Source organism: Hippocampus comes, unplaced genomic scaffold (genome assembly GCF_001891065.2).
Source record: "Hippocampus comes isolate QL1 unplaced genomic scaffold, H_comes_QL1_v1.1 scaffold116, whole genome shotgun sequence".
NCBI lineage: Eukaryota > Metazoa > Chordata > Actinopteri > Syngnathiformes > Syngnathidae > Hippocampus > Hippocampus comes.
This window is the reverse complement of record NW_017805120.1, coordinates 12,833-38,551: the sequence shown is the minus strand read 5'-3', so window position 1 is coordinate 38,551 and position 25,719 is coordinate 12,833. Positions and strand designations below refer to the sequence as shown.

At 48.4% G+C, this 25,719-nt stretch overlaps 3 protein-coding genes across 12 annotated transcripts in view; all 3 read left to right on the top strand.

The window, feature by feature from the left end:
• Positions 1-6,082, top strand: part of LOC109513358 (neurexin-1a) — a 64,306-nt gene extending 58,224 nt beyond the window's left edge. For all 7 annotated transcript variants that reach the window (XM_019865756.1, XM_019865759.1, XM_019865757.1 and 4 more), the window contains 2 exons: positions 4,328-4,406; positions 4,979-6,082. In XM_019865756.1, coding sequence (XP_019721315.1) covers positions 4,328-4,406; positions 4,979-5,280 — 381 coding nt within the window. In that variant the 3' untranslated portion in view covers positions 5,281-6,082. The remainder of the gene's footprint in view (positions 1-4,327; positions 4,407-4,978) is intronic.
• A 687-nt stretch (positions 6,083-6,769) lies between these two features.
• fshr (follicle stimulating hormone receptor) lies at positions 6,770-14,776 on the top strand. Of its 2 annotated transcripts, none has more exons than XM_019865768.1 (15): positions 6,770-7,060; positions 8,784-9,014; positions 9,558-9,629; positions 10,141-10,215; positions 10,590-10,664; positions 10,786-10,860; positions 11,176-11,250; positions 11,331-11,411; positions 11,687-11,755; positions 11,831-11,905; positions 12,040-12,225; positions 12,297-12,514; positions 12,979-13,160; positions 13,248-13,439; positions 13,758-14,776. In XM_019865768.1, the coding sequence occupies exons 1-15, from the start codon at positions 6,996-6,998 to the stop codon at positions 14,280-14,282; spliced, it is 2,196 nt and encodes a 731-aa protein (XP_019721327.1). In that variant the 5' UTR covers positions 6,770-6,995; the 3' UTR covers positions 14,283-14,776. The 2 variants fall into 2 exon arrangements, with proteins under 2 accessions (XP_019721327.1, XP_019721325.1); XM_019865766.1 differs by having other exon boundaries at positions 8,778-9,014.
• A 1,068-nt stretch (positions 14,777-15,844) lies between these two features.
• On the top strand, positions 15,845-25,390 carry LOC109513360 (F-box only protein 11-like). Of its 3 annotated transcripts, none has more exons than XM_019865764.1 (22): positions 15,845-16,319; positions 17,301-17,464; positions 17,560-17,620; positions 17,733-17,877; positions 17,979-18,108; positions 18,843-18,926; positions 19,009-19,141; positions 19,344-19,450; positions 19,661-19,772; positions 20,077-20,183; positions 20,262-20,399; positions 21,020-21,237; positions 21,351-21,531; positions 21,625-21,747; positions 22,095-22,180; positions 22,512-22,588; positions 22,673-22,816; positions 22,897-23,007; positions 23,108-23,215; positions 23,365-23,473; positions 23,540-23,638; positions 24,372-24,501. In XM_019865764.1, the coding sequence occupies exons 1-22, from the start codon at positions 16,232-16,234 to the stop codon at positions 24,499-24,501; spliced, it is 2,655 nt and encodes an 884-aa protein (XP_019721323.1). In that variant the 5' UTR covers positions 15,845-16,231. The 3 variants fall into 3 exon arrangements, with proteins under 3 accessions (XP_019721323.1, XP_019721322.1, XP_019721324.1); XM_019865763.1 differs by having other exon boundaries at positions 16,232-16,319; positions 17,560-17,641; positions 24,372-25,390; XM_019865765.1 differs by lacking the exon at positions 15,845-16,319 and adding an exon at positions 16,775-16,886 and having other exon boundaries at positions 17,560-17,641.
• Positions 25,391-25,719: the final 329 nt, after the last annotated feature.

Sequence of the window (25,719 nt, the reverse complement as noted above, 5' to 3'; positions counted from 1 at the left end):
GCACCACCACCGCCAGCAACAGAAAGCAGGGCGCTACACAACAGGTCAGATTTGTGAAGCTATTGTTCCAGGTCAAATTTGGCCCATGTTTAGCAAAACGGACTCAAGATTCACCAATGCGTACTCAGTCACTGAAAATGGTGGTCATAGTAGTGATGGCAAAACTGTGGAAGGAGAGCTCTCTGTGTTCCCACCACATTTCCGCAGAACCATGCACCACATCAGAGTGATGGGGGGGGGGGGGGCGGTATCTCCAAACAGCGAAGGAGGGAAAATAACATACGAATGATTGGCATATCTAAATGTGCTCTTCTTTTTGACATTGATGAATTGTGAAATTCAACACAAACCCTGCCCAGGACTTCCGAAACAAACTCAGAAAAATCCAAATGTTTGCGCACGTGCGGGCTGCTGGCAAGCCGTCTGCGTGTCAGCGCAGCTCCGCGAAATAAGGTCTCACTGCTGCACCGGATGAATTTCTCCGCAAGTTGCCATGGTGATAGCAAACCCCCCACCCCACCCGCTGCCTGCTGCCCACCCCCGGTGGAATCGCTCCTCTGTGCACCCACCGCCTGCTTTTATTCGACCATAAATAATAAAATGCCGCCAGCTTGGCCTCAGGCATCAATAATGGATGACAGCGCTGTCACCCGTCAGTCTCCGCCCGGGCGTGCCAACTTTTGAACCCCGACGTCAGCGCTAATAGCGGGAGTGCTCGGCGAGTAGCCGTCATGAGAACTGGGTCGCATGCTCGCTGTACTGCGCCAATTTCACCCCGGGAAAAAAAAAAAATCATTTGTCTACTTGAAGCAGCTCATGCCGCTTGTTGCTTGGCAACACACACACACACACACACACACACACACACACACACACACACACAGGTGGAGCGAGTGCAGTTGCAGCATCCTTGCATCACAGTGAGAGACATCTGCATGTAAAGATTGGAGGCACAAGCTTGTGTGTGAGCGTTCTTTTCCTATTCTGGCATGATGAGAGGCAGCAAAAAAAAGCCGATTAAAAATGCATGACAGGCGAGGAAGACTGAAGAGGAGCCGAGCGGCCGTTGGAGTGTTGATGCTGGAGGCTCACAGTCACACGCTCCGCCCGTTTGGTGCTCAGCCCCGTCAGAGCACATCTCGCGCCGCGTTTTGACCGGACGTTTCATTCATTGGGGCTTCTAACAAAATTGACTTGTCACGTCAATTATGCTCATGGAAAGGAACTGAAATGTCATGAGTCTGTTCCCTGGGCGGGCCACCGAGACCCGCCTCTTAAAGGCGCATGCACGCGGCTCTCTATTTTGTGGTGGTTCTGGAATGTCCAGCGGCTGTGATTGGGTTTTTGGGGCTCAGCTGATGTAGACAACCCGTCTTTTCTTTTTCTTGATATTTTGACTCTGGTGTATTGGCACTGATGGAGCGGAAGCATGTCCTCTGATTGGCTGTTGGGAGTCAGCTGATGGAATCAGGATTTTTAATTAATTTATTTATTTATTATCTTCTTTTCTTCCAAGCTCTCGAACATCTTCCGGAGCTACTTTTCAGCCTTTCTTACTTTTCCCTGTTATTTATTTTTAAAAATAAATTAGCATCCATCACCCTCCTCCTCCTCCGCTTCCTCGTTGCCCTCTTGCCTCCCCCTCCCACTCCTCCACATCGAGCCGCGCGATTGGCTGCGTGTTCCTATCTCACCATCTGCGCTCGTAGAGCTCGTTTCTTTCCTCTCCTCCTGGTGTCGGCGGGCACTCCTTTGTGTTTGTCCTCCTGCCGCTCATCCACCGGAGCAATGGAGCCGGCGGCGTGACTTTCTGCGGCAACCAATCACCTGGGGGGGATAAAAAAAAAAAAAAAAGTGGAGTGACCATGTGTGAACTTGGCAGTCAGGGAGGCTTGGATGGTCGCTGGCACTGTTCGGCCGCTCAGGTAGAGATCTGGTGTTTTGAATTCTGCTGAACTTGCGTGGCGAGACACAATATGAAGGCTGACGTTTGATTACCTCGGTAAATTTTCGATTTGGGTTTTAGTGGCATTTGATGAAAAAACAACTGATCAATTCAAGTCTGCGCAAATGTTTTTTTTTTTTTGTTTTGTTTTGTCTTGGCTTGCTTCGATTTCATGACACGAAAGCTTGATATCGTAAAAAATAATTGTTTGCTCATTTTTGGGAAGGGCAGAGAGGGCATGGACGGGTCACCACGCTCGCCCGGACCCACAGAATTAAATTTGCTATCTGCTACGAGGCGGAAAAGGCATGTTGTCATTTCTTAAAATACATATTTTCCAACTAAACGTGCAGACCACCGAACCGATCGTCAACTTTGAAGGCGATGCCATGTGACGTGCTTGCCAATTGGGTGGTGATCACATCCTCAGATGAGGCTTGAGTGGTTCACGTTTTTCACACTCAGTGGGCAGAAATGATTGGAAAAGCAACCAAGGGGAAAAAAAAATTCTTCCGGGCCATAGTGCATTTTTAAAGTTGCTTTTTTTTGTGTTCTCTATAATCTTATGTGAGCGCCAGAGGGCTTATGCAAAATGGAACTACGCACCGGTTTGATTGACTTTGTGTTGATATTTTGGACTATTTTTATTCTTTGGCATTCAATAATCTTCTCGTTTGCGTGAGGTGCTCAGTTACCACCGTAGTGTTTCACTTGTCATTGGATTGTTTGGTTGCAAGTTTTTTTGTTTTTTTTAATACAAATATTTACTGTACTTTGGACTTTATGGCTGAGTTTGCATCAGGTCATGTTTAATTCTATGTTGTAGAAAGGACAATTGCCAAAACAAAAGCCATTAAAAGCTATTAAAATTTACTTTAACCGAGTATTAAATTAGCATTTCTTGACAAATGGTCAATGCATGCCCGAAAGTGAACCTAACCTTAAAAAAATGTTTCTGGAATGATTAAAACGGCAGTATTTGAAATCACTGTAACCCAAATTGTATTTTTAATGCTCCAGTATCCAACGCTACTTTGCTGAACAAATCAAAATAGTGATTGAAAATTTCACTCGATCCAACTGTGACGTGTATATAAAAATTCTTTTAGTGCATTTTACTGAGCACGTGCCTCGAATGTTGGCTTGCTTTTCAAGCAAATAGTAAGACAGACTATTAGCGGGGAGGATGCAAATGCACTCCACAGATTACGTGCGCTCCGGCTTCATTTGTGCTTTGCGCGTGTTTTTCCAAGGCTGTTTTTCAAGACGAATCTCCATGAAAGCCCCTCTATTGTTCAGCCGTGTCACTCACTCCCTTCTTTCGCTTTTATCCCGGCCGACATCTACTGCAATGCATCACAATCCAATTTTAATTTTGCGCTGCACACACGCACGCACACACACACACACACACACACCCACACACACACGTCTCATGCTTGTGACTACACCGGCGTATTTGGTGCTGCATCCCCTCCTCGCTACTTCAAACCATCACGGCCACACCCACCCGCCAACCTTTATTCTTTTTTTTGGGGAGTGGGGGGGAGGCAGCCTGAAGTTGGCGTGCCATGGCAACAGGAGCAGGCAGGGACACGGGTATTGGTGGGGGTGGGGAGGGGGATCGATCTGGGTTAGAGGTGCTGAGTGTTAAAGTGGGGCACGGCCGTTGCTTTTACTGTGGACGCAATGCAAACAAGCCAAAGCCCGGTCGTTTACGATGTTATTACCACGGCCTTTGGTGAGCCAGAGCACGTGTTTGCATATGAAAAATATAACTCTGTTCTTAGGAACTGCGTTAGAAAAAAAATATTCTGGTAAAAATACCTGCACTACAAGCGAAAAATGCGAGGCCACAACACAGCAGTACCCATATTGGTCACCATGTGAACTTGTGGTGACGGGATGTTGTGACCATCCACTGCAGTATCTGTGGCGTTAAATGCGTGTCGCCCTCAATGAGAATGAAACGATGGCACTCAACTGGCTGAAGCGTTCGCCACCGTGCGTGTGAAGTGACGGCGTGAGTCTGGGCCATCGGCGGGTGGCCTGACTGTGCGCTTGTCTTTTCTCTGTTTTGTGACCGATCAAAGGGCACAAAAGTGTGATGAAAAATCTCCCGCGAATATGAAACCGCGATGTAGCGAGACAAAGATGAACAAAGCGACTGCACATTTTTTGGAGTTGCTCTCTCACGGTTCGGAATCACTGGTGTCACGAGCCTTTGTGTTTTGATGATGAGACGAGAGCGATAATAAGCATCCGCCTGCGCCCCCCCAGGGGGAGCCAGTAATTGCTTCCCGCGCAGCCACAACGGGGAACCGCCAAAAAAAAAAAAAAAAAAAAAAAACATTGCCGCTAATGCTGACCTTCTCTTTGCAGTCAGCGGACGACATCCTGGTGGCGTCGGCCGAGTGCCCGAGCGACGACGAAGACATCGACCCGTGCGATCCCAGCTCAGGTGAGCGCCCCCCCCCCCCTACTATCCTCCCAAAAGCCTCCCCCACCCTCCCATCCTCACGTGTGTCTGTTGTTTCACACGCGTCCTTCACTCTCCTCTTTTCTTCTTTTTTTGTCGCCACAATGAATTATTCACAGGCTCCTTTTCCTGGTTTGTGCCTGCAGGCATTACCTAACACCTCGCCCGCCCACGTGCCTCACTTCCTCTCATCCTCCCTCCTCGTTGATGCCTTTCAGCTCCTCCCTTCTTCTTTCTCTTTCCCGTCGTTTTTCAGCCCGAGGGGATTTGCATGCAAATGATTTTGCGTTTTATGCGCTGGCACGCAGCAGTGGCACATTTTGTAGCCGTGCTGTGGTCATGCCAGATCATTTATTACCTCAAATTGGCAGCTCACCTCACCCGTCGAGCAGACGTGGCATCTGTAACGCTGATGTTGGAGTGCCGTACTTCAAATTGAAATCACGTCCACAAAAAGAAAATAAAACAAGGCTTTTTCTAAGACATTGTACACCGTCTTGTGTATGCCACAAAAGCATTTGGATTGTAATACGGTTGTCCGCCTTTCCCACCAGCGCGTCCCCCACTCCCCGAGGTGAAGGTGTTCCCCGGCCCTTCGGAGGTGGTGCGCGAGAGCAGCAGCACCACGGGCATGGTGGTGGGCATCGTGGCGGCGGCGGCCCTCTGCATCCTCATCCTGCTCTACGCCATGTACAAGTACCGCAACCGCGACGAGGGCTCGTACCACGTGGACGAGAGCCGGAATTACATCAGCAACTCGGCCACGCAGCCCAACGGCAGCGCCAAGGACAAGCCGCTTGGCATCACCAAGATCTCCAAGAACAAGAAGAACAAGGACAAGGAATACTATGTCTAACCTTTATCCACATATATAAACACTACATATATATATATCTCCCTAAAAACTAAAGGCTCGATGTACATAAATAGGTATATTCTTCCTGACAAAACACACACACACACACACACACACATGGACGATTACTCAACAGCACACACGTTCAAGCACAAACATGTACACAGACTGCTTTGAAGGGACAAAATGTACAAAACGAGATGAGCCCCAGGACCAGACTCCTTTTACGACCCATTGCAAACCATTCCAGATGCTCCACGGAGATGACAGCATGAAAGCCGCAGTCTGCGCCCAGGAGAGAGTCGTGGGGGTGGGGGGGTATTCATCGCTTCAGAGTGTCAGTCGTCAATTTTTTGGGGACTTTACAATCCATCTGCCCCTCCATTTACCGTCGTGCTTGTCCCCATTAAGGTCGCGGGTGCGCTGGAGCCTCTCTCAGCTGACTTTGAGCAAAAGGGTGATGATTTGTGATTGGCAGTGTTGACCACGTTGCAATTTGCCCCAATTATCAGTGTGTGTGTATAGCCCACAATCTCTTGTAGCCCCATGTTAGCACTGCGGTATATATCAGACTGATTGCCCTGAGTGCAGCGACCCTTCCATTCACATCATCTTCCTTCGAGACAAACATTAAGTCGACGACTGACCTTTTTTTTCCCCCTTTAAGGACATGAAGCACATACCGGAGAAAGTTGGCGCACGCGTGTGTGTGTGGAGCGGGAGTAGCAAAAAAAAAAGGAAAAAAATTTCAAAAGCAACAACATGATCCAAGTCCTTTCAAGTATCTTCCCGACAGCAACAACAACAACAACAAAAGGAACAAGCACATGAGCGATGAGACGGGGAAATCAGGGTGCGGCTTGCAAAAGCCGCCAGATGCTTTGCTTTTGACACAAACTGTGCGGGAGATTTTACCCCTGGGAGACTTCACATGCTACCTACACACTTAACATACTGTACGAGGACTTGCACTTTCTTAAAAAGAAGACAACAATGATGATGAAGGAAGTACTGACTCTCTGGGGGAGTTGTTTGTCATTGCACGTGAAGTTGTGGATTTGTACCGCAGATAGGCGGAGGAGACGCCGCCGCCATCTTAGATTCCCATTGCGGAAGGAACGAAATGTCCTCCACGGAGCCTGTGGAGAAAACTTGGGTTGACGCCATTGGCTCTTGACTCCTTTTTGTCTTTGTTTTCATTGTTGTTTTTTTTGTTTTGTTTTTTTTTGTGCCCCCCCCTGCCCAAAACCCTGAATGCGATGTACTGTGTTACCTTGGCTTACAAATCGAATTCACGCTCAAATCAGCCATATCTCAAATCAACTTTCCCCATTGAAATGAATGGGAATGCCACAATCCATTGCAGCCCACGAAATAAGACCCACAAAAATTTGGAGCGCGTTTTTTTTTGTAATACGAAAAATATTACATAACATACATATTGTCCACTTCTTTTCAGTACTCACTTTTTTATGTTTATAACATTTTAATTTGATCGAATTTTTGCACAAGAAATGGAAAATGTGAGCACAAATCCCAAGAGATACATGTACGTAACCCACATGAACTGATAGTGCCGCCATCTGGTGACGGAGTGTCAAAAGCGCAATCGTACGTCAACGCCAAGCAACAAAACCGCAGCGCGACAACCTTTTAGGCCGCGACACTTGTAAGTCAAGGTACCGCCGCGTATCCACACGCGTAACGGTGCCATAATGCCTGTTTTCCAGTTCTTCCACGCCATGCATGCCTGCAGAACGCAACCCAACGAAACGCAAAGGTGTGAGTGAGATGACCGTCGTGTCCGACCTGCCGTCTTTCTTTTTCTTCCTCCCTACTTCACGTTCTCGCCGTCCCGCCGTGCGGCTTCTCTTCTATCTTCATCGTCGTCTTCTCCACTCCAAGCGTCCGCTGTGGGTTCTCCCATCTATCATGCTATGATTTTTCTACATGTCTACACTTTTTCTACGGTATATTGCGTTGCTTTTTATTGTTACGGTTCTTTGATGAACATAAAAAGTGGAAATTTATTATTGGGAAAAAAAAATAGTTTTGAAGATTAATGAGTAAATAAAATATTACCCAAGTGAGCCGGCCTTCGGTGTGCGTGCGTGCGAGTGTTGACTGAACACTTCTTCCTTTCTTTTGCTTTCTGTCTTTTCATTTTCTTTTCCTTCTGCTTTCTTTCATCTTGGCCTGAAGGCTTTTTGTTGGTCGCCATCTGTGGCAACCTTGACCTCAAGCAGCTGGGACCGTGAGATTTTTATTTTATTTTTTTGTAAAGTTGGCAGGCCGTGCAGTGAATTAATGGACGTTCGGTGGAATTTGATCCAACCTAATTCTCCTCAAGAACATCACAAGGCAAATTACGTTCATACCATAAAAATGCAATTTAACAGCACACAACTATGGTGCAAAAATTGGCTGTATTTTGCTCTGATCAACCAATCAGGACGGAAATCTTTTGGGGGATGTCATTCAAGGACAGCTAGCTGGCCTTGGAATGTTGAATTTGAATTGTGATTGCTTCAAGACACGTCCCGCTGCGAATATAGTTGAAGTTACCTTGGCCGGCACGAGTGATCGTGAAAGCCCTTGTGCAGATGAGATTGGCATGGCAACTCGTTGAGACTGAAATATAATTGGACCAAAAAATAATAATAATAAAGTCAAAATTCATCCATTCCCCCTCTGGAAGGTGTTTACGCTCCAAAAAGTGAAGCACTACGAGCAGATTTATTTGGATATGTTCCAGCCTTGTTTACAAAATGTGGGGAAAATGAAGACTGTCGCGTTAATATTTTCCTCCACACTTTTCCCTTTGCACAGATTCACAAGAATCAGCAACATTTTAATCAAGACGCTCATGTCATCATGCACACACACGCTGCGGCACATCTCCTTTGAAACGATCTCCTCTTTATGCATCCGCGCGTTTGTTCGAGAGCGCCGCTGCATTTTAATTGCGTTACTCGCGGCCGTCTGTGTGTAGGCGCACACAGGGCGTCCTTGGAAGCAAACGGAACATTTTGTCAGACGCAACATGTCCTGCTTTTATTGTCGACTTTATTGCTTCAAGTGAGACACAAACGGTCACAAAACTGTCCTGTTTTTCTCGGTCCTTTCCTCAGTGTTGCCTGAAAGCAAAACAACACGAGCCTGTCGATCAAAGAGCACGGACCTCCCCCAAGGCCAAACAGTTTCTTATTTGAATCTTCGCCCTGTTCAGAGTTTCGTGTTCTACAGCGAGTCGACAAATGTTACTTCCATGCCCACGCGTCATGGCAAACACTTGAAAAGGATGACGAGTTAGCATCAGCCAACTGTCTCGTATGTGTGGTTCAAATTCAAATCATACCCCCCCCCCCAAAGAAAAGTGATTTTATTATTTATTTCTTCTATTTGCTTTGTAAGTTGGTGATGCAGAGGGAGGGACGTGAGGACAACCCACCCACCAACACCAAACCTTGTGTTTCTCATGCCACCTCATTCTCAAGCCGCAGTGTTTGCGGAAAATGTCCTCACTACGTTAGAGTGACGAGGAGAAAGACATTCGGCAACAATTGCCGTGTTGTGACCAGGATGAGACGGATGATGATGATGATTATTTTGACGGTCGTCACGATGGGGGTCCAAATGAAGGATCTTTCTCAACAAGCTGTGGACTTGTGTCGCAACATCCACACGTCAGACTTCGAAATCCCAAGCGGCCTTTCCGCCTCCACGCAATGCCTGTGAGTACACACACACACACACACACGATCCACTTATAAACAGAATTCAAGATTTTTAGTTTGGGGGATTTTTTTGTGGGGGAGCAGCATTGTATGCTATTTTTTTTTTTTTTGTTGTCTTTTGTATAATTTTTTCTAATTAGACTATTTCACACACCACAGCATCACAAAAAGTATCTTTCTAGTCAACATGAAAAATGTTTACAAATTGACTCATTGATTTATTCGGGAAATATACGAACCACAAAATGATGTCATATTTAACGATATATGTGGTCTTAAAAAAAAAATTAAATGACTGTATATAGGACAGCCACAATCGATAAATCCGGACACACATATTTGCACCCCTTTGTTGGTGCAAGTTGCCCAGCTGGCGATGTGTGTGTTCCTTCCAAGGTCAAGGCAGCAGTGCAGGTGTGAGCCAGCGCAAAAAAAAAAAAAAAAAAAGTGAAGGACAAACCTCCCTGATTGCATGCAACACACACACACGCACACACACACGAAATGACATGAAGCAGTGATCCAAGTGTGTGTCAACAGGGAGGTGAAGAGGACCCGAATCCCCGTGATCCGTGGCAGTGCCTTCACTGGCCTTCACAATCTCAGGAGAGTGTGAGTAGGAATGACATCTTCTTTCAATCAATTATGACAATTTTGATGGAGATAATACCCCCCCCCCCCCAAAAAAAAAAAAACGAAGTAAAAAAAGCTTTGGGAGACTTTAGGAGGGCACAAAACGTGTATTGAATTGACAATGTCAATTTAGAAGGAAGGCAACCAAAAATGATGCAATTTACTTTTCCAGATGGGGGCACACACGAAATGCTTTCAATCAGTCATGAGAATTTTGCAGGGAATCATACAGAAATCTGCACTCATTTGCCAGCGAGCATGTGCAGAAAATGCTTTTCACCAGTCATGGGAATTCAGCAAGAAATCAAATTGCCGCTAAACACTCCAAAAACATTTAATCAATCATACTAATTCAGGAGGAAATCTGACCAAAATTTACTAGCTAAGGTGTTGTTGGCTTTATGGAATTAATGACACATTTTTAAACAATGTCTTTTTCGGGGGGTGTCAAAAATCCGACTCAATGTCCAGCATTTGTGCTCAACCGCAGGCACATTGTTGACAACGACGTCCTGAAGACTGTGGCCGACTTTGCTTTCTCCCGCCTTCCACGGCTGGCCAACATGTAAGCGACACGTGAGCCATTGTTCTGTATTTGACTTTGATCCGCAGTGTTTCGTCTTTGTTGCGGAACGGGGGGTACACTGAAAGGCGGCAGGCCGGTCGCTGAGCTCCAGTCTAAACAGGATAAAGACAATGAAGTCCCGTGAGACTTGTGTGTGCTGTGTAGACCACCGCGAATATTTTGGATCTAATCGCAACCTCTGCCAAGGCCAAGTGTGTCCGGCTGACTCGTTTTATACTTGTGCTTGGTGATGCTATTCCACACCTGTCCTGTAGATGGCAGACGTGTGTCTGCTTTTTGTCCCCCAAAATTTAAGCTAATAGTTACAGCCCCCCCCCCACCACCACCACCACCACCCTCCCCGTTTCTCGCAGCTTCATCTCGCAAAACGCGGCGTTGGAGTCAATCGGAGCCTTCGCGTTCTCGGATCTCCCCGAACTCATCGAGCTGTGAGTTCTGCTGCCAATGTTGCCGTGAAAAAAATATATATTTTTTAATCAATTTAATAAAAAACATGGGTGTAACTGTTTGAAGTAAATGAATCTCATTGTGCTATTCTGCATCTTCCAGGACCATCACCAAGTCCAAACATCTGACATACATCCACCCAGATGCCTTCAAGGACCTCGTCAAGCTGCGACGTCTGTGAGTTGCCATTCATTCCCAGCTCAAAACAAGACGCACACACACACACACACACACACACACACACACACACACACACACACACAAAGTACCCAGAAGTACTCTCACTGAATAACGCAACCTGGGTTTTATTTTCACCAATACTTTATGAGGACTACAACTGTAGCTACTTTTTGAGCTGTTTGGGAAAAAAAACGCCTATTTTGAGTAAGTAATTCGGAGAAAGTACAACTCTCTGTTATCCAAAAAAAAAAAAAAAGTACACACATGACTGCAGCAATATTTTTGTACTTGGTTGCGCTGTGCCCTTTGCAGGATCATCTCCAACACGGGCATCATGACCCTGCCCGATTTCTCCAAGATGCACTCGGCCGCTGACTACTTCGTGCTGTAAGCGCATAAACACACTTCGGCACCTACTGACATTTTTGGATTTGAATATGCGTTTCCATTCATTGTGCGTTGCCTAGCGACCTGCACGACAACAGCCACATACAGAAGGTACCCGCCAACGCCTTCAACGGCGCTTGCACGCAAGCTATCAGAGACATGTGAGACACTTTCCTTCATTAAATTAGGTGCACCTTTACCAAGCTAGACATATGGAAAAAAGCGTTTGAAAGCCCCCCCCCTTTAATCTATGCAACGTATACATTTTCTTATTAATTTTTTGAGCGCTATCATTTTTATTCTGACTAGATTTCCTCAAGTTGGAGCTGCAAAAAAGGCGCTCCAATTAGCATGGCTGAGCCACACAAATGCGCTAACACATAAAACGTGGGCTTTCTTTCTTCTTCTTCTTTTGGCCTCGTGTTGGTGGCGACAGACGGCTGACCAGGAACGGCATCAAGACGGTGGCGAGAGACGCCTTCAACGGCACAAAGATGCACAGATTGTGAGTCACAGCGATGGAACATTTTTGGAGCCATGAACTGAATCATAATCACATTTCTCTCGCTCTGTCTGTGAGGTCGCTGAAAGGCAACCGGCAACTTAGTTACATCCATCCAAACGCCTTTGCAAGTTCCAGTGAGTTGGTCTTAATGTAAGCGTGAGTCATCCCAGTCAACATGTAGACTTGAGAAAATGTACATTGCTGCCTTGACTTTCAAGTTTGTTCCGTGATCATGCTTTGAAATCAACCGATTCAGACCACATAGATGTCCCTTGGCTGTTTAGTGACATCTCGCAAACGGCGCTGAGCTCGCTGCCGGACGCCATCTTGGGCAACCTCCACAGTCTGATTGCAGAGTCTGCGGTCCGCCTGAAGAAATTTCCTCCTCCACGAGCCTTCGCCAAGCTGCACGAGGCCCGCGTCACCTACCCGTCGCACTGTTGCATCTTCCTACCCATGCAAAGAAACAGGTATGCATTTACGGATGGATGGATGGACAATACAGTACATACTGGATCACCGTACCCTTTGTTCTTTTTAGTTCCAAGCATCCGCTGTGCTCTCTGCGAGAGGCCCGCGAGAACGCCGCTTTCTTCTGGGACCACTGCTTGGGGAGCTTCAACGTCACCTGCAGCCCGGCGCCCGACGCCTTCAACCCTTGCGAAGACATCATGACCTCTGCCTCGCTGCGGGGCCTCATCTGGGTGGTGTCCGTGCTGGCTCTGCTCGGAAACGTGGTCGTGCTGCTCGTCTTGTTAGGTAACACTGTCGGCCGTCCACCTACTCTGTCTAGTGACGCGCACATTCAGAGAGAACTACTGGACATATATATTGGAGAGAGCTTCAGACACTCCACCACTAAAGGCAGCAGCAGACAGCACAACAACATCTTGACATGATCAGTTCATGTTGGTTACCTCGCGCAGTGTCAGTACTGTGTGTTGGTGCGTTCTTACATTGACTGCTTTTGATGCTGGGATTTTGGCACAAATTATAGTTTACAAGTATTTAGTTATACATCTATTTATGCATGTAACTAGCCATGTTATACAATAAAAGCATTGTCTAAATTGTGTGGTGGTAAATTAATGCAGCTTACCAACCCTTATGAAGTCGTTGCTTCCCTACTCCTAGCAGGAGCTCCTTGAAGGTGTCAAGAGCAGCATTGTTGTTGTTTGCGCCTCCACTAACGAAGTGCGTGCCGCTGTACGGGTTCCACGCAGGCAGCGCGTCCAAGCTGACGGTGCCGCGCTTTCTCATGTGCCACCTGGCGTTCGCCGACCTGTGCATGGGCGTGTACCTCCTGGTCATCGCCGCCATGGACACGCTGACCCGGGGACACTACCACAACCACGCCATCGACTGGCAGACGGGCCTGGGATGCGAAGCCGCTGGATTCTTCACAGTGCGTATTTGCCGTGAGGCCACTCGAGAAAACAGCTTATTTTGTGGAGGCTGAAATAAATGAATGGCATTTTCATTTGCGCGTCAGGTGTTTGCCAGCGAGCTGTCAGTGTTCACGCTAACGGCCATCACGCTGGAGCGCTGGCACACCATCACGCACGCCCTCCGCCTAGACCGCAAGTTCCGCCTGAGACACGCCTGTGCGGTCATGACGGCCGGTTGGATCTTCTCCTGCCTCGCCGCGACGATGCCCACGCTGGGCGTCAGTAGCTACAGCAAGGTGAGACGCGCACACATCAGCCACATCATTAGGTACACCTGCCATCGAGGACAACAGATCATTACGCTCACTTTTAATTGACACCTGAATGTTACAGTGTTTGTTTTTGTGGTTGTAGTTTGCAGGAAATAATCGAATAACAATGTACGTTTTTATCGACAAATTAAAAAGCATTTTCATTGCATTCTCAATTTCTTGATAGCTTAGAGAACATTTTGAGATGTTTATTTACATTTTGTAACATTGTACAATATTTTGGGGAAAAAAAGATGCATTTTCCCATTGAAGGGTGTCCCTAATCGAGCGTTCGATGGACAGGTGAGCATCTGCCTGCCCATGGACGTGGAGTCGTTGTGGTCGCAGGTATACGTGGTTTCTCTGCTTCTTCTCAACATGGCAGCCTTCGCGTGCGTGTGCGCCTGCTACCTCAGCATCTACCTGGCGGTGCGCCACCCGTCGGGCGCGACGGCCCGCGCCGACGCCCGCGTAGCGCAGCGCATGGCCGTGCTGGTGTTCACCGACTTCCTGTGCATGGCGCCCATCTCCTTTTTCGCCGTGTCGGCGGCGCTCAAGCGGCCGCTCATCACCGTGTCTGACGCCAAACTGCTCCTGGTGCTTTTCTACCCCATCAACTCGTGCGCCAACCCCTTCCTCTACGCCTTCTTTACACACGCCTTCCGCCGCGACTTCGTCCTGTTGGTGGCGCGCTTCGGCCTGTGCAAGGCGCGCGCCCACGGCTACCGCGCCGACAGCTCGTCAGGCCAGCAGCCGGCTTGGGGGGCGCTCAAGAGCGGCCCCGTCAACATGTGCTTGACGTCGGCCGTCCGCAGCGTCGACAGGTGACGATGCAACGTTAGCTACACCTTGGCGGTTCCGTCACATCCGATGTGTGATGGAAACCTTTGAAAGGACAGCAGACAGGCAATGATGGATTGATTGACGCTTTATTTCCAACTTTTTCTAAAGAGCAAAATCAAACATCTGAGGGGCTGTTCACGCTGTGTTTAGACAATCTCTGTTGCGTGCATCATCCGGTTGCCAAACGAATTCACCGTTGGGAGGCATAAACATGAACTGAACTATGACAAAATGGGGGGAAAACACAATTACACTTTTAGTATTCATATTTGCATATCACATTGAATAATAATGCCATTCTCATAAGCATAGTACTGCACATTCCATATTGTTTAGTGTCCGTATGTTCTTTGAATGGCACCATGAAACACAAACTCATTAACAGTGTTGGTGTTTATCTTGTGTTACATGTACCAATTGCAAATGTATTTATATGTTCTGTTGTTATAGCCTTTATAAAGATGCTTTCTTCAAACACATGTGCCTGAGCAATTTGCGTTCGTTCGTGCGTATATGTGAGTGTGAGAGAGCGAGCTGTCGTTATCGTGAGGCATTCACGGGCCAAAATCAGCTGATATTTATTCTCCTCCTTACAGCAGCATTTCAAGACCACTTATCCTGAACAGGGTCGCGGTAGGGTGCTGGAGCCTACACCAGCTGACTTCGGGCGGAAGGCAAACTACACCCTGAACAGGTTGCCAGTTAGTCACAGGACACATAGAGAGACAAGCGACCATTCATACCCACAGCCATACCATCACCGAGTGGGAACGGATCCTATAATGCACGCACACAAGTCAGGTGAGTGTACCACTGCACAATCAGTGTTGTTGTTTGCAATTCGTGTGTGTTGCCATCTGGTGTCACGCCATTCGCTCATTTTAATAGCACCGTAAGTAAGAATGTCTTATTGCTGCATTTTGATTGTCTCGTGACACCGTTATAAATCTAATATTTTATGTTTCTTATCGTGCTCAGATACGGGAAACGAAATAGCAGCTAAATGTCGACCCCAAGTGGTCAAATAGAATACGAGAAGTTAAGCGATTTGATCGTTTTTGTGCAGTATGTAAAAAAAGAAAATGAAAACTCCCAATTGCACGGTGAACATAAATAATAAACATTTGGACACCAATTTAGTGATTAATTGACCAAAAAAACATAATTGGCTAAATTACATTTTTCTGACGAATTTCGTACGTCAGTACTAATCCTTGACGTCATGAGCGTGTTTCTCGTCTTCGTTTAGAAGGATTTAAGTAACGACAGCAATAAACTCTCATTCCCGTTGTTTTATTCCAAGTGTTTTTTGACGAATTAATAGAAAAAAATGTCACTGGACGATACCGGAAATTAAATTATCGATTTCAAGTCAGTACTGTGACGCAGTATGCTATCTTGCGAAGATGAATGATGCGCTGCGTCATTTGTCTATTTAAATGAAAATGTTTTTTTATTGTATCGTCCTTTATAAATAAATACAATTAAAAAGCTTCAGTATATTTACTGTACAGTATTTATTTGTCAGGCTGGTTAATTCTCAACGCCAACAGTAAGTCGAAAAGAAGCCTCCTTGTTAGGCGTCACCCGATTGGCCGGCGCGTGGGAGGAATATGAAAGCTCCACTGCGATTGGCCTAAGAGGTCATGGCTCTTTTTTTTTTTTTCTCGCGATTGTTTCCCGTGTGAGTTAATGGCTCCTCCTGCTACAGACGGAGACGGAGCTGGCTCGAGCGGCGTTACGGGGGGGAAGCAGGAACGCGGCGGAGAAAAACGGCCAGTTACACCCCAAGTACTTGCGGGTTCTCTGTCGCAGTTGTCTCGCTGTAACCCGAGAGAGGCCGCCCGGGCTCTAGTACGGAGCTGAGGGTTAAATTTAGACGCGTCTCGGCTCGAGGACAGCTCCGTGTTTTTAACCAGCGACCAACTCCCCAGATGAACTCCGTCAGAGCCACCAACCGGAGACCCAGGCGAGTGTCGAGGCCGCGCCCGGTGCAGCCCGAGCGGAACAACGGGGACAGAGGTAAGACAAGGCCCCCCGGTGGGCTTGAGAGCCGCGTCGAGCGGGACAGCGAGCCCGGCGAGCTTCCCGAGGCGAGCCCGGCGCTCGACGCCCGGTCCCACTAGGAAAGACCGAGGCTTAGCTGTGTATAGCCTAGGCCAGGCCGCGCTTTGTTTAGCTTGACTGTAGCGCGGCTAGGCTACAAGCTAGCGGAAGGTTGGGGGGGGGGGGTTTGTCTCCGCTGAACGTAATGCCACTGTAGCCAGACGGCCGACGTTTCACTGCCGATATCAGCCCTCTTATCTCGGCTTGTGGTGGAGGGAGAAAGGGGCTGTCCTTTACGGACACCCTCGCCATGCCCCCCTCCCCCTTCGCTTTCTGTGTCGCCGCATTCCCAGCTGTCACTAACGATTCCGAGGGTGTAAATCTGCGGCGTCCCGCAACACTGCCATCTTTGGGGTGGAACAAAAACATTAAGCGGCCGTCATTGGGGCGACGACGATCGGCTAACACTGCGCCAAAACCGCCGCACGGACACGGGTGTACGTGGCTTTGTAGCTGATTTGACAGTGTCCATTTTGTGCGGGGGTTTGTAGACTTTGTTACCCCCCCTTTGCTTGCTTCCTTCCTTGTTCTGCGTGCTAGCCGCCGCAGCTAGCTGCATTTGTTTACACCGCGAATTTGACTGCTACGCACTTGGCTTTTGGAGCCTTTAGCCTCGCCTCCTATCCCCCCCTAAAAATGTGCGGCCCGTTTTCGTTGGGCTGCATCACAATCGCACTGCTCACACAGCAGCAAAATGAAGGTGTGCGTGATAGACCCCATTACAGAATTATCAATCATGACCAACCTTTGTCTACCTCACATGAGCTACTGCATGGGAACTTGACGCAAAAATGCTCTTTTTTGACATTCTTAAACAGTGCAGTTCATGTTCTGTACCGCACCTTTTGTTCCGCTCAATGTGTGTGCGTGTTATAAATATATTGATGATGTGTGTAGATGAGGAGGCTCCCGCAGCAGCTGCTGCAGAGATGGCGATTGAGGAGTCTGGTCCAGGAGCTCAGAACAGTCCTTACCAACTCAGACGCAAGACGCTGCTCCCCAAGAGGAGCGCCACAGCCCCCGCCGCTGCCTCCGCCTGCCCCAGCAAGGGCCTGATGGAGGTTTGAGCTTATTCGTCGCAGCTTATGTGAATGTGTGTGTGTGTTTTTGTATGTGTGTGTATCAGTGTGGTGAGCTAGACTGTCCTTCTCTGCAGGGAGCGTCCACGTCCTCCACGGAGGCCTTCGGCCATCGGGCCAAGCGAGCGCGCGTATCCGGTAAGAGCCACGACTTGCCAGGTTTGTGTCTTTAAAATTCGCTCTCTTTCATTTGCGACGTTGCCGTCATTTTTCCCTTCCCTTCTGACACTTCGGTGTGATCCCATTGCAGCGGCACCAGCAGAACAGTATCTGCAGCAGAAGCTCCCCGACGAGGTGGTCCTGAAGATCTTCTCCTACTTGCTGGAGCAGGATCTCTGTAGGGCGGCGTGCGTTTGCAAGCGCTTCAGCCAGCTCGCCAACGACCCCATACTATGGTGAGTGGATACCACTGATGGCTCACTTGATTGTAATGTGGCAAGCTGATGTCTGTTGCTTTTTTTGGTGGGGTGGCGGCGGCGGGGGTTGAATCTCCCAGGAAGCGTCTGTACATGGAGGTGTTTGAGTACACGCGTCCCATGATGCACCCAGAACCAGGACGCTTCTACCAGGTCAACCCTGAGGAGCACGAACACCCCAACCCCTGGAAGGAGAGCTTTCAACAGCTGGTAAGTGGCTCTTCTTCTCTCTGTCTTATGATGTCTTGTTCTGTCAAACAAGGAATTTTTTTTAAGTTTAAAAGATGGCGAAGACACTGTTTTTGAAACCTTTTCAGGTAGTTGCAAATACTAAAGTTGAAAAAAAAGCGCTGACAAAAACAAAACTGGTCATGATTATCTGCCAAAAATAATGACATGTCAACAGTACGAGAAATGAACAGCCTTCCAGGATGTAACATGTTCATAAGTAGGCTCGTGTTTGTTTTGTGTGTTACTTGTTTTCATGCTGAGGCCTGTAACATATTTATCCTGCTGCTCAGGCTTCAAGAACGGTGCAAAGCAATTGCAGCGACGCCCGTGACAATTGAATAACGAACCATTTTGTAACATCCGATAGCCCCCATGTCAAGGCACGTTCATAGTGGCATGTCAAATTGCACTGATTATTTTTCATAATCGATGAATCGTTTAGATATGCATCCCTCCATTTTCTGTGCCGCTTTATCCTCATGATCGTGGCGGCTGTGACGGAACCTGCCACCCAATCGCAAGGCACACAACCATCCGTCCTCACAATCACACATGGGGACAATTTCGAGCGTTCCATTAACCGGCCATGCATGTTTTGGGAATGTGGGAGGAAAGCGCAGCACCCGGAGAAAACCCGCACGGGGGAGAATATGCAAAGTCCACACAGGATCATGTTTCACTGACACAAGTGTGGGTGTTGGGTTCTGTCTCAGTACAAAGGTGCCCACGTAAAGCCGGGCTTCGCCGAGCACTTCTACAGCAACCCGAGCAGGTACAAGGGCAGGGAGAACATGCTGGTAAGTCAAATGTGTCCTGGTGGTGTTGTTAGCTAGTGTCCCAGTACTTTTGACCATTAAAAAAAATTCATGCCCCCTTCAGTACTACGACACCATTGAGGATGCGCTGGGCGGTGTGCAGGAGGCCCACTTTGAGGGGCTCATTTTTGTGCACTCGGGCATCTACACGGATGAGTGGATCTACATCGAGTCTCCCATTACCATGATTGGCGCGGGTACGTACAACGGTTACACTCCAGTCCTATTTTTATTTGTGACAAAGTTAAAAATGGTGGTGTTTTGGGGGGGGCTGAATGTCATTTCAGTTCATGCGGACAGGCAAAATTTGATGTGAATTTACAAGCCTGGTCAAGGTGTAAATGAAACTTGTAAATCAAGGTTCCGCTGTAAATAGTGCCTTCTCCTCGTCGCCCTCAGCGCCCGGGAAAGTGGCGGACAAGGTTGTGATAGAGAACACCAGAGATTCGACGTTCGTCTTCATGGAGGGCTCGGAGGACGCATACGTTGGCTACATGACCATAAAGGTGAGACAGATATCGCTGATGAGAGGCACAAACTTCCTTCCCTCACACCTTTCCAATTATTCATTCTCCCTTCACTCCGAGACAGCTTTAGAATCTCCTTTCTTCGTGGTTGACTCCATTTATTTCTATTATTCGCAGTACTTGTTGGGAGGAAAAAAATTAAAAAGTGTCTCTTTGCGTTTGGCTTGCTACTCTTGGCTCTCTCCTCAGTTCAACCCTGACGACAAGTCGGCGCAGCACCACAACGCGCACCACTGTCTGGAGATCACCGTCAACTGCAGTCCCAACATCGACCACTGCATCATACGCTCAACGTGCACAGGTAAGCGGCGAGGCGACGCTCCGCGGTCTGTAAAGCCGTATTGGGAAACGCTCCCTATCCACGATATAGCACATTCGACGGCGAGTTTGTGTGGTGCCGCTCGACGCATCTTGAAAAGTCGTGAGCATCGCAAATCAGATCTCCCCTAAGCATGACACCAATACAGACACAGCCAAGATGAGGGGAGAGTAGAACGATTGTGTCCAAAAGTTGGGCTGGTTTCACAGGATGCAGTGCGATGCGCGCCGCGCGGTCTCAGCTTGGTGATAAGTACTCGTAGCTGACGTCCGATCTTGCTTTTTAGTGGGTTCCGCCGTGTGCGTGAGCGGCCAGGGAGCATGCCCGACCATCAAGCACTGTAACATCAGCGACTGTGAAAACGTGGGCCTCTACATCACGGATCACGCGCAGGTAAGCAAGCGCTCCTCGAAAAAGGGGGTTGGGGGGAGGGGGCCAGTGAACACTAATGCGCACTACGCGTCATTTCAGGGCATTTATGAAGACAACGAGATTAGCAACAACGCACTGGCGGGCATTTGGGTAAAGAACCACGGGAACCCCATCATCCGACGCAACCACATCCACCACGGGAGAGACGTCGGCGTGTTCACGTTCGATCACGGCATGGTGAGCAAACTTGAAGGCGCACACGTTGGGCCCGGGGAGTTGATTCGTCCCTTCAAGTTTATTTATCGGGGCAGTTTCTCAAAGGACATTTTGAGCAACTTTGGTCGTTCAAAGCGCGCCCGTGCCGATGTGCGCCGCTTGCGCCAACGACATGGCTGCGAACAGAAGAGGCGCAAAAGCAGTGCTAAGCGTTGCCAACTTAAGTGATTTGGTGGCTATATTTAGCCAATTTTCCATCCTGTGACTTGATTAGCTCAGCTTTTTGAAAGTCCTCGTTGGTAAACATGATAATCTAAAGAGCTATTTAACAACACAGATCAATGCTAAAATTACAGGTGCACACCCACCAAAAAAAAAGAAAGGAAAAATGTGAATGGCCTCACCATATTGTTCTGTGGTTGCTGTTGAACTCAAATGACCATTTTTTGCAGCCAGTCTCAGTTCGAATGAGTTTCCTCCGTCCTCAGCGTTTCCGGGTTCACCCTTCGAGGGTGTACAAGAAGTTCAGTCATCCGGGGGAGGATGAAAATTTCTCCTTACCCGCTGAAGATGCGCGGCTTGACGGCCTTATCGGCCGGCCCTTGCCCACTTTCTCATTCGATGGATGTGCGACCTTTCAGGGCTACTTTGAGAACTGCAACATCCACCGGAACCGCATCGCTGGCTTCGAAGTGAAGGCGTATGCCAACCCCACGGTGGTGCGCTGCGAGATCCACCACGGCCAGACGGGTGGCATCTATGTGCACGAGAAGGGACGGGGACAGTTTATTGAGAACAAGATCTACGCCAACAACTTTGCCGGTGTGTGGATCACGTCCAACAGTGACCCCACGATACGGTAAGCAAGGGCGGGTCCCTCGCAGGCACGCATCCAACCCACGAATATGACAGTCCGAAAGTTGATGTGCTGTGTTGCCAAAGCGACGTTGACCCTTTTTGTCGCCAACACAGAGGCAACGCCATCTTCAACGGCAACCAGGGAGGCGTGTACATATTCGGCGATGGGCGGGGTTTAATTGAGAGCAACGACATCTACGGCAACGCCCTGGCGGGAATCCAGATCCGGACCAACAGCTGCCCCATCGTGCGCCACAACAAGATCCACGACGGCCAGCACGGCGGCATCTATGTGGTAAATGTGGCCTTTTTTTTGTTTTTGTTTTGTACGCGTGTTTCTTCCCTCCCTCTCTTTGTATTAACACAAAAAATTATGACCGACCGGCAGCACGAAAAAGGCCAAGGAGTAATCGAGGAGAATGAGGTGTACAGCAACACGCTGGCCGGCGTCTGGGTGACCACAGGGAGCACGCCCGTCCTGCGCAAGAACCGCATCCACAGTGGCAAACAGGTCCCCCCCGCCGCACAAGCATGCAACTATTGGCGTACACTTTGGCAGACGCAGTGCTTGATATGTGAGCGAGAGAGCTTCGGCTTTGGTAAACCTCAGGTAGCGCCAGTTACATTATGAATTGTGCTCTTGAGAAAAGAATGCGCAAATGTAAGTGGCGGTCTCGTGTTTGGATGTTTCAGTGGTTTCACGGTGTGGCCATCTTGACTGACATTTGTTTCCACGTGTGTGTGTGTTGGATTCGGAATTTTTGAGGCTGTTTTATTTATTTTTTTTCCATAGGAGGGAGAAACATCGTGTCAAGATGAGCAATTGGATTCATGGTGCCGCCGTGTGGTGTGTTGCAGGTGGGCGTGTATTTCTACGACAACGGCCACGGCGTGCTGGAGGACAACGACATCTACAATCACATGTACTCCGGCGTACAAATAAGGTAACCTTCACTTCTAAACAGGCAGGCTGTAATATCCATTGTCTATATTATCTGCAAGTCGGCTTGGGCTTTGCATGTGCGGTAAGGATTTTTCATCTTAAGTTTAGGGTTGGCAAGTAGAGTTAGGGTTTAGGTTTTGCTAGTTGGGTTCAGGTTTGCAAGTGAAGTGATGGTTTCCCTCCACCGCCCCCATCAATGAGGACAGAAGCGTGTCGGCGCCATCATCTGGCCTCTTTAGCCAGTCCTAAACGTTTTTGCTCTCGGCCGTGCATGTATGGTGTTCCTGCTGTCGTGTAAATACGATTTCATGCCGTTTGTTTGTGGTCGCCAGGACGGGCAGCAACCCGAAGATCCGGCGCAATAAGATCTGGGGTGGACAAAATGGCGGCATTTTGGTCTACAACTCAGGTCTGCGCGACGCATCCCCACCATATCTGCTCGGAGCACACACAAACCCGTGCGTCTGACCTCCGTGTGCGCGTGACACGCTAGGTCTGGGCTTCATCGAGGACAACGAAATCTTCGACAATGCCATGGCGGGCGTGTGGATCAAGACGGACAGCAACCCCACGCTGAGGCGCAACAAGATTCACGACGGCAGAGATGGCGGCATTTGCATCTTCAACGGAGGCAGAGGTACCGCCGCCTTTGGCGCCGCGCTGCACGTACAAAAGCACGCCCCTTTGACAACCTGCCACGCGTGTGCCCGCGTTCAGGCCTGCTGGAGGAGAACGACATCTTCCGCAACGCTCAGGCGGGCGTGCTGATCAGCACCAACAGTCACCCCATCCTGCGCAAGAACCGCATATTTGACGGCTTCGCTGCAGGTCACCAAAACGTCAAGCGCCGTAACCCTCTCCTTGCCAATGTCCTGTCACCGTCCCCCACCAAAAAGCGCCCCGCTCAAACTTGCCATCCTCCCTGCAGGTATTGAGATCACCAACCACGCCACCGCCACCCTGGAGGGAAACCAGATCTTCAACAACCGCTTCGGGGGACTTTTTCTGGCGTCAGGCGTCAACGTCACCATGAAAGGTACAATCGCTTGCCCAAAACATCAATTATGTCTCTCCCAATGTGAGGGATCCCGCCCTCCCTCCCCATTTGATCAGAAAACCCTCATGTTTGAGAACAGCAATTTTTTGGGGGTGGAGGGGAATGATGTCAAGCTTTGTCGTTGTCAGACAACAAGATCAACAACAACCAGGACGCCATCGAGAAAGCGGTGAGTCGAGGACAGTGCCTGTACAAGATCTCCAGCTACACCAGCTACCCCATGCACGACTTCTACAGGTGAGCAGAGAACATTCCCGTCTTTGGTGGACTCGGCCCACTTGACGGCGGCGCCTTGTCGTCCAGGTGTCACACTTGCAACACGACAGACAGGAACGCCATCTGCGTCAACTGCATCAAGAAATGCCACCAAGGACACGATGTGGAGTTTATACGCCACGATCGGTGAGGAAACGTCGACGAGACAAATCGAGATGTTCTGAACTCATCACTTTAAAACTCCTGTTGAGTAGGAGTGCAAAGCTGCCACATTTTCAACATACCTGTGATGAACCTCAAATAGTTTCAGATGCTTGAGTAAGTTTGTTTTTCTTCATAAGAGAAGGCTTTTGTCGTGCCACCTTAGCCCAAGCACATGAGCAGCAAGTTGTTGCCAGAAATTTCTGCTGCTCATTCAATCCCTAATCCGTTCCCTTATCGCGCTTTGGTCAGTTTTGGTGGGAGCGTCCGATGCTTGATGTCATTATCATGCCCTATTTTTTTCCCACTTGATGCCTGTCCATGGTCTCCGGACAGTAGATATTGAATTTTGCGGGAAGCTGTCATGACACAAATGCCCCTCGGGGGGACTAGAAGAGCTGAACTTGACTTGGGGTGAATCTAAGGTACTTTGAAGCAGTGGCAGTCGTGTGTCGACCTGCATTTCTCATGGCCACACCTCCAGTTTGAAGAGGCTGTGCACATTTGTTCAACCGCGTCTGGGTTATTTTTATTGAAGCCTCATATGAACTCCCTGCAATTGAGTTGTACAGGGCAGGTCACAATGGTGGAAAATGTAGTAATGATGAGTTGTGGGTTTTTATTAATTTTTAATCACACAAAAGAGAAGCATTTGGACAGGTGGGAACACCTACGTAGCCTTGTTGACGTTGTCCTGGTTCCTCTCTCTCCACTTCAGGTTTTTCTGCGACTGCGGCGCGGGCACGTTGTCCAACCCGTGCACGCTGGCGGGCGAGCCCACGCACGACACGGACACTCTGTACGACTCGGCGCCGCCTATTGAGTCCAATACCCTGCAACATAATTGAACAACGCGGCAAACTGGACTGGCGGAACGATATCGCGCACACAAGCATCAACGCGTCGCACACACATACACGCAGAAGCCCCCCCCCCCAAAAGAGACGCTGAGACGTGCGGCGCAGAAGGTGAGGAAATGCAGGCAAAGCTCCACAAGGGGGAGGCAGAGGAAACACTTGAGATTCCTCGCACCTGTGTGTATGCTTTGGTGTGCGGGGAGCACTTCTGCTATTTTTAAGAAAAGAAAAAAAAGACATTCTGATCAATGGGTTTTATTTCAATGCTTTATCATGTAGTTTTGTATTTCAAAGCAAAAAGCTGACTGTATTTGAATGTCTTTTATTTTATTATATATTATAATTATTTCTTTGGTTAGCGTCCTGTCCTGTCTCCTGTCCAACCCACTTTTCAGCGGCTGCAGATGATCCCTGGTGAGCCAATGCTCAAGTTCTTTCTATGAAAGAGAATCTGGTTTAAACATTAAGGAACCCTCTCTGTGTTTTGGCTTGATTGGCAGGTAGGGCAACTCCGCCCACTCTTGTACAAATTTGTGTAGTGTGTGTGTGTGAGTGAGTGAACAGTTTGATGCAATCAGTGTTTTGTGGAGAGGGTTCGAATATGCCCTGCTGCTTTTTTTTTTTTTTTTTTTGCTTTGCTTTAAACTGGACCACCAAGACTTGATCTGCAGCCCCCCCACCCCTTAAATTCGCACCCCCGACCCCACCCCAGTGTATCGTGGTGACTGTGGCTCCTCATGCAGCCTGAATCGTATGCATGTACCATAACATCTAGACTTAATATATTGTGAAGTATTCTATAACCATTATGTAGATGCTAGTTGGAATTAAAAAAGGGGGGTACACGTTTTCCCCACTTTCTTTGGAAGGCAAAAAAAAAGGAAATCAGGAAACTGGCCTTTTCTAAGAAAATAAAACTATTAGATCTGAGAAGTCTTTTCTTGTATTTAGTGGTGTGTGTGTGTTTATGTGGTTGAAAACATTTTATTGAAAAGAGGAAGTTAATGTGAAGATATTGTGCTGAAAAAAATCCAACCGAAGTGATAGAGGCTTTGCTTACGGACAACACACGGTCTCGAACTTGGGTCGACTCGTCTATTTATTTTGGATTTCCCATAAGTTGTCACTGACAGCATTTCTCATACTGACCAGGTGAGGGCAACAACGTGGAGCCTGAAGACGCCAAGAAGAATGAATGTGTAACGAAAG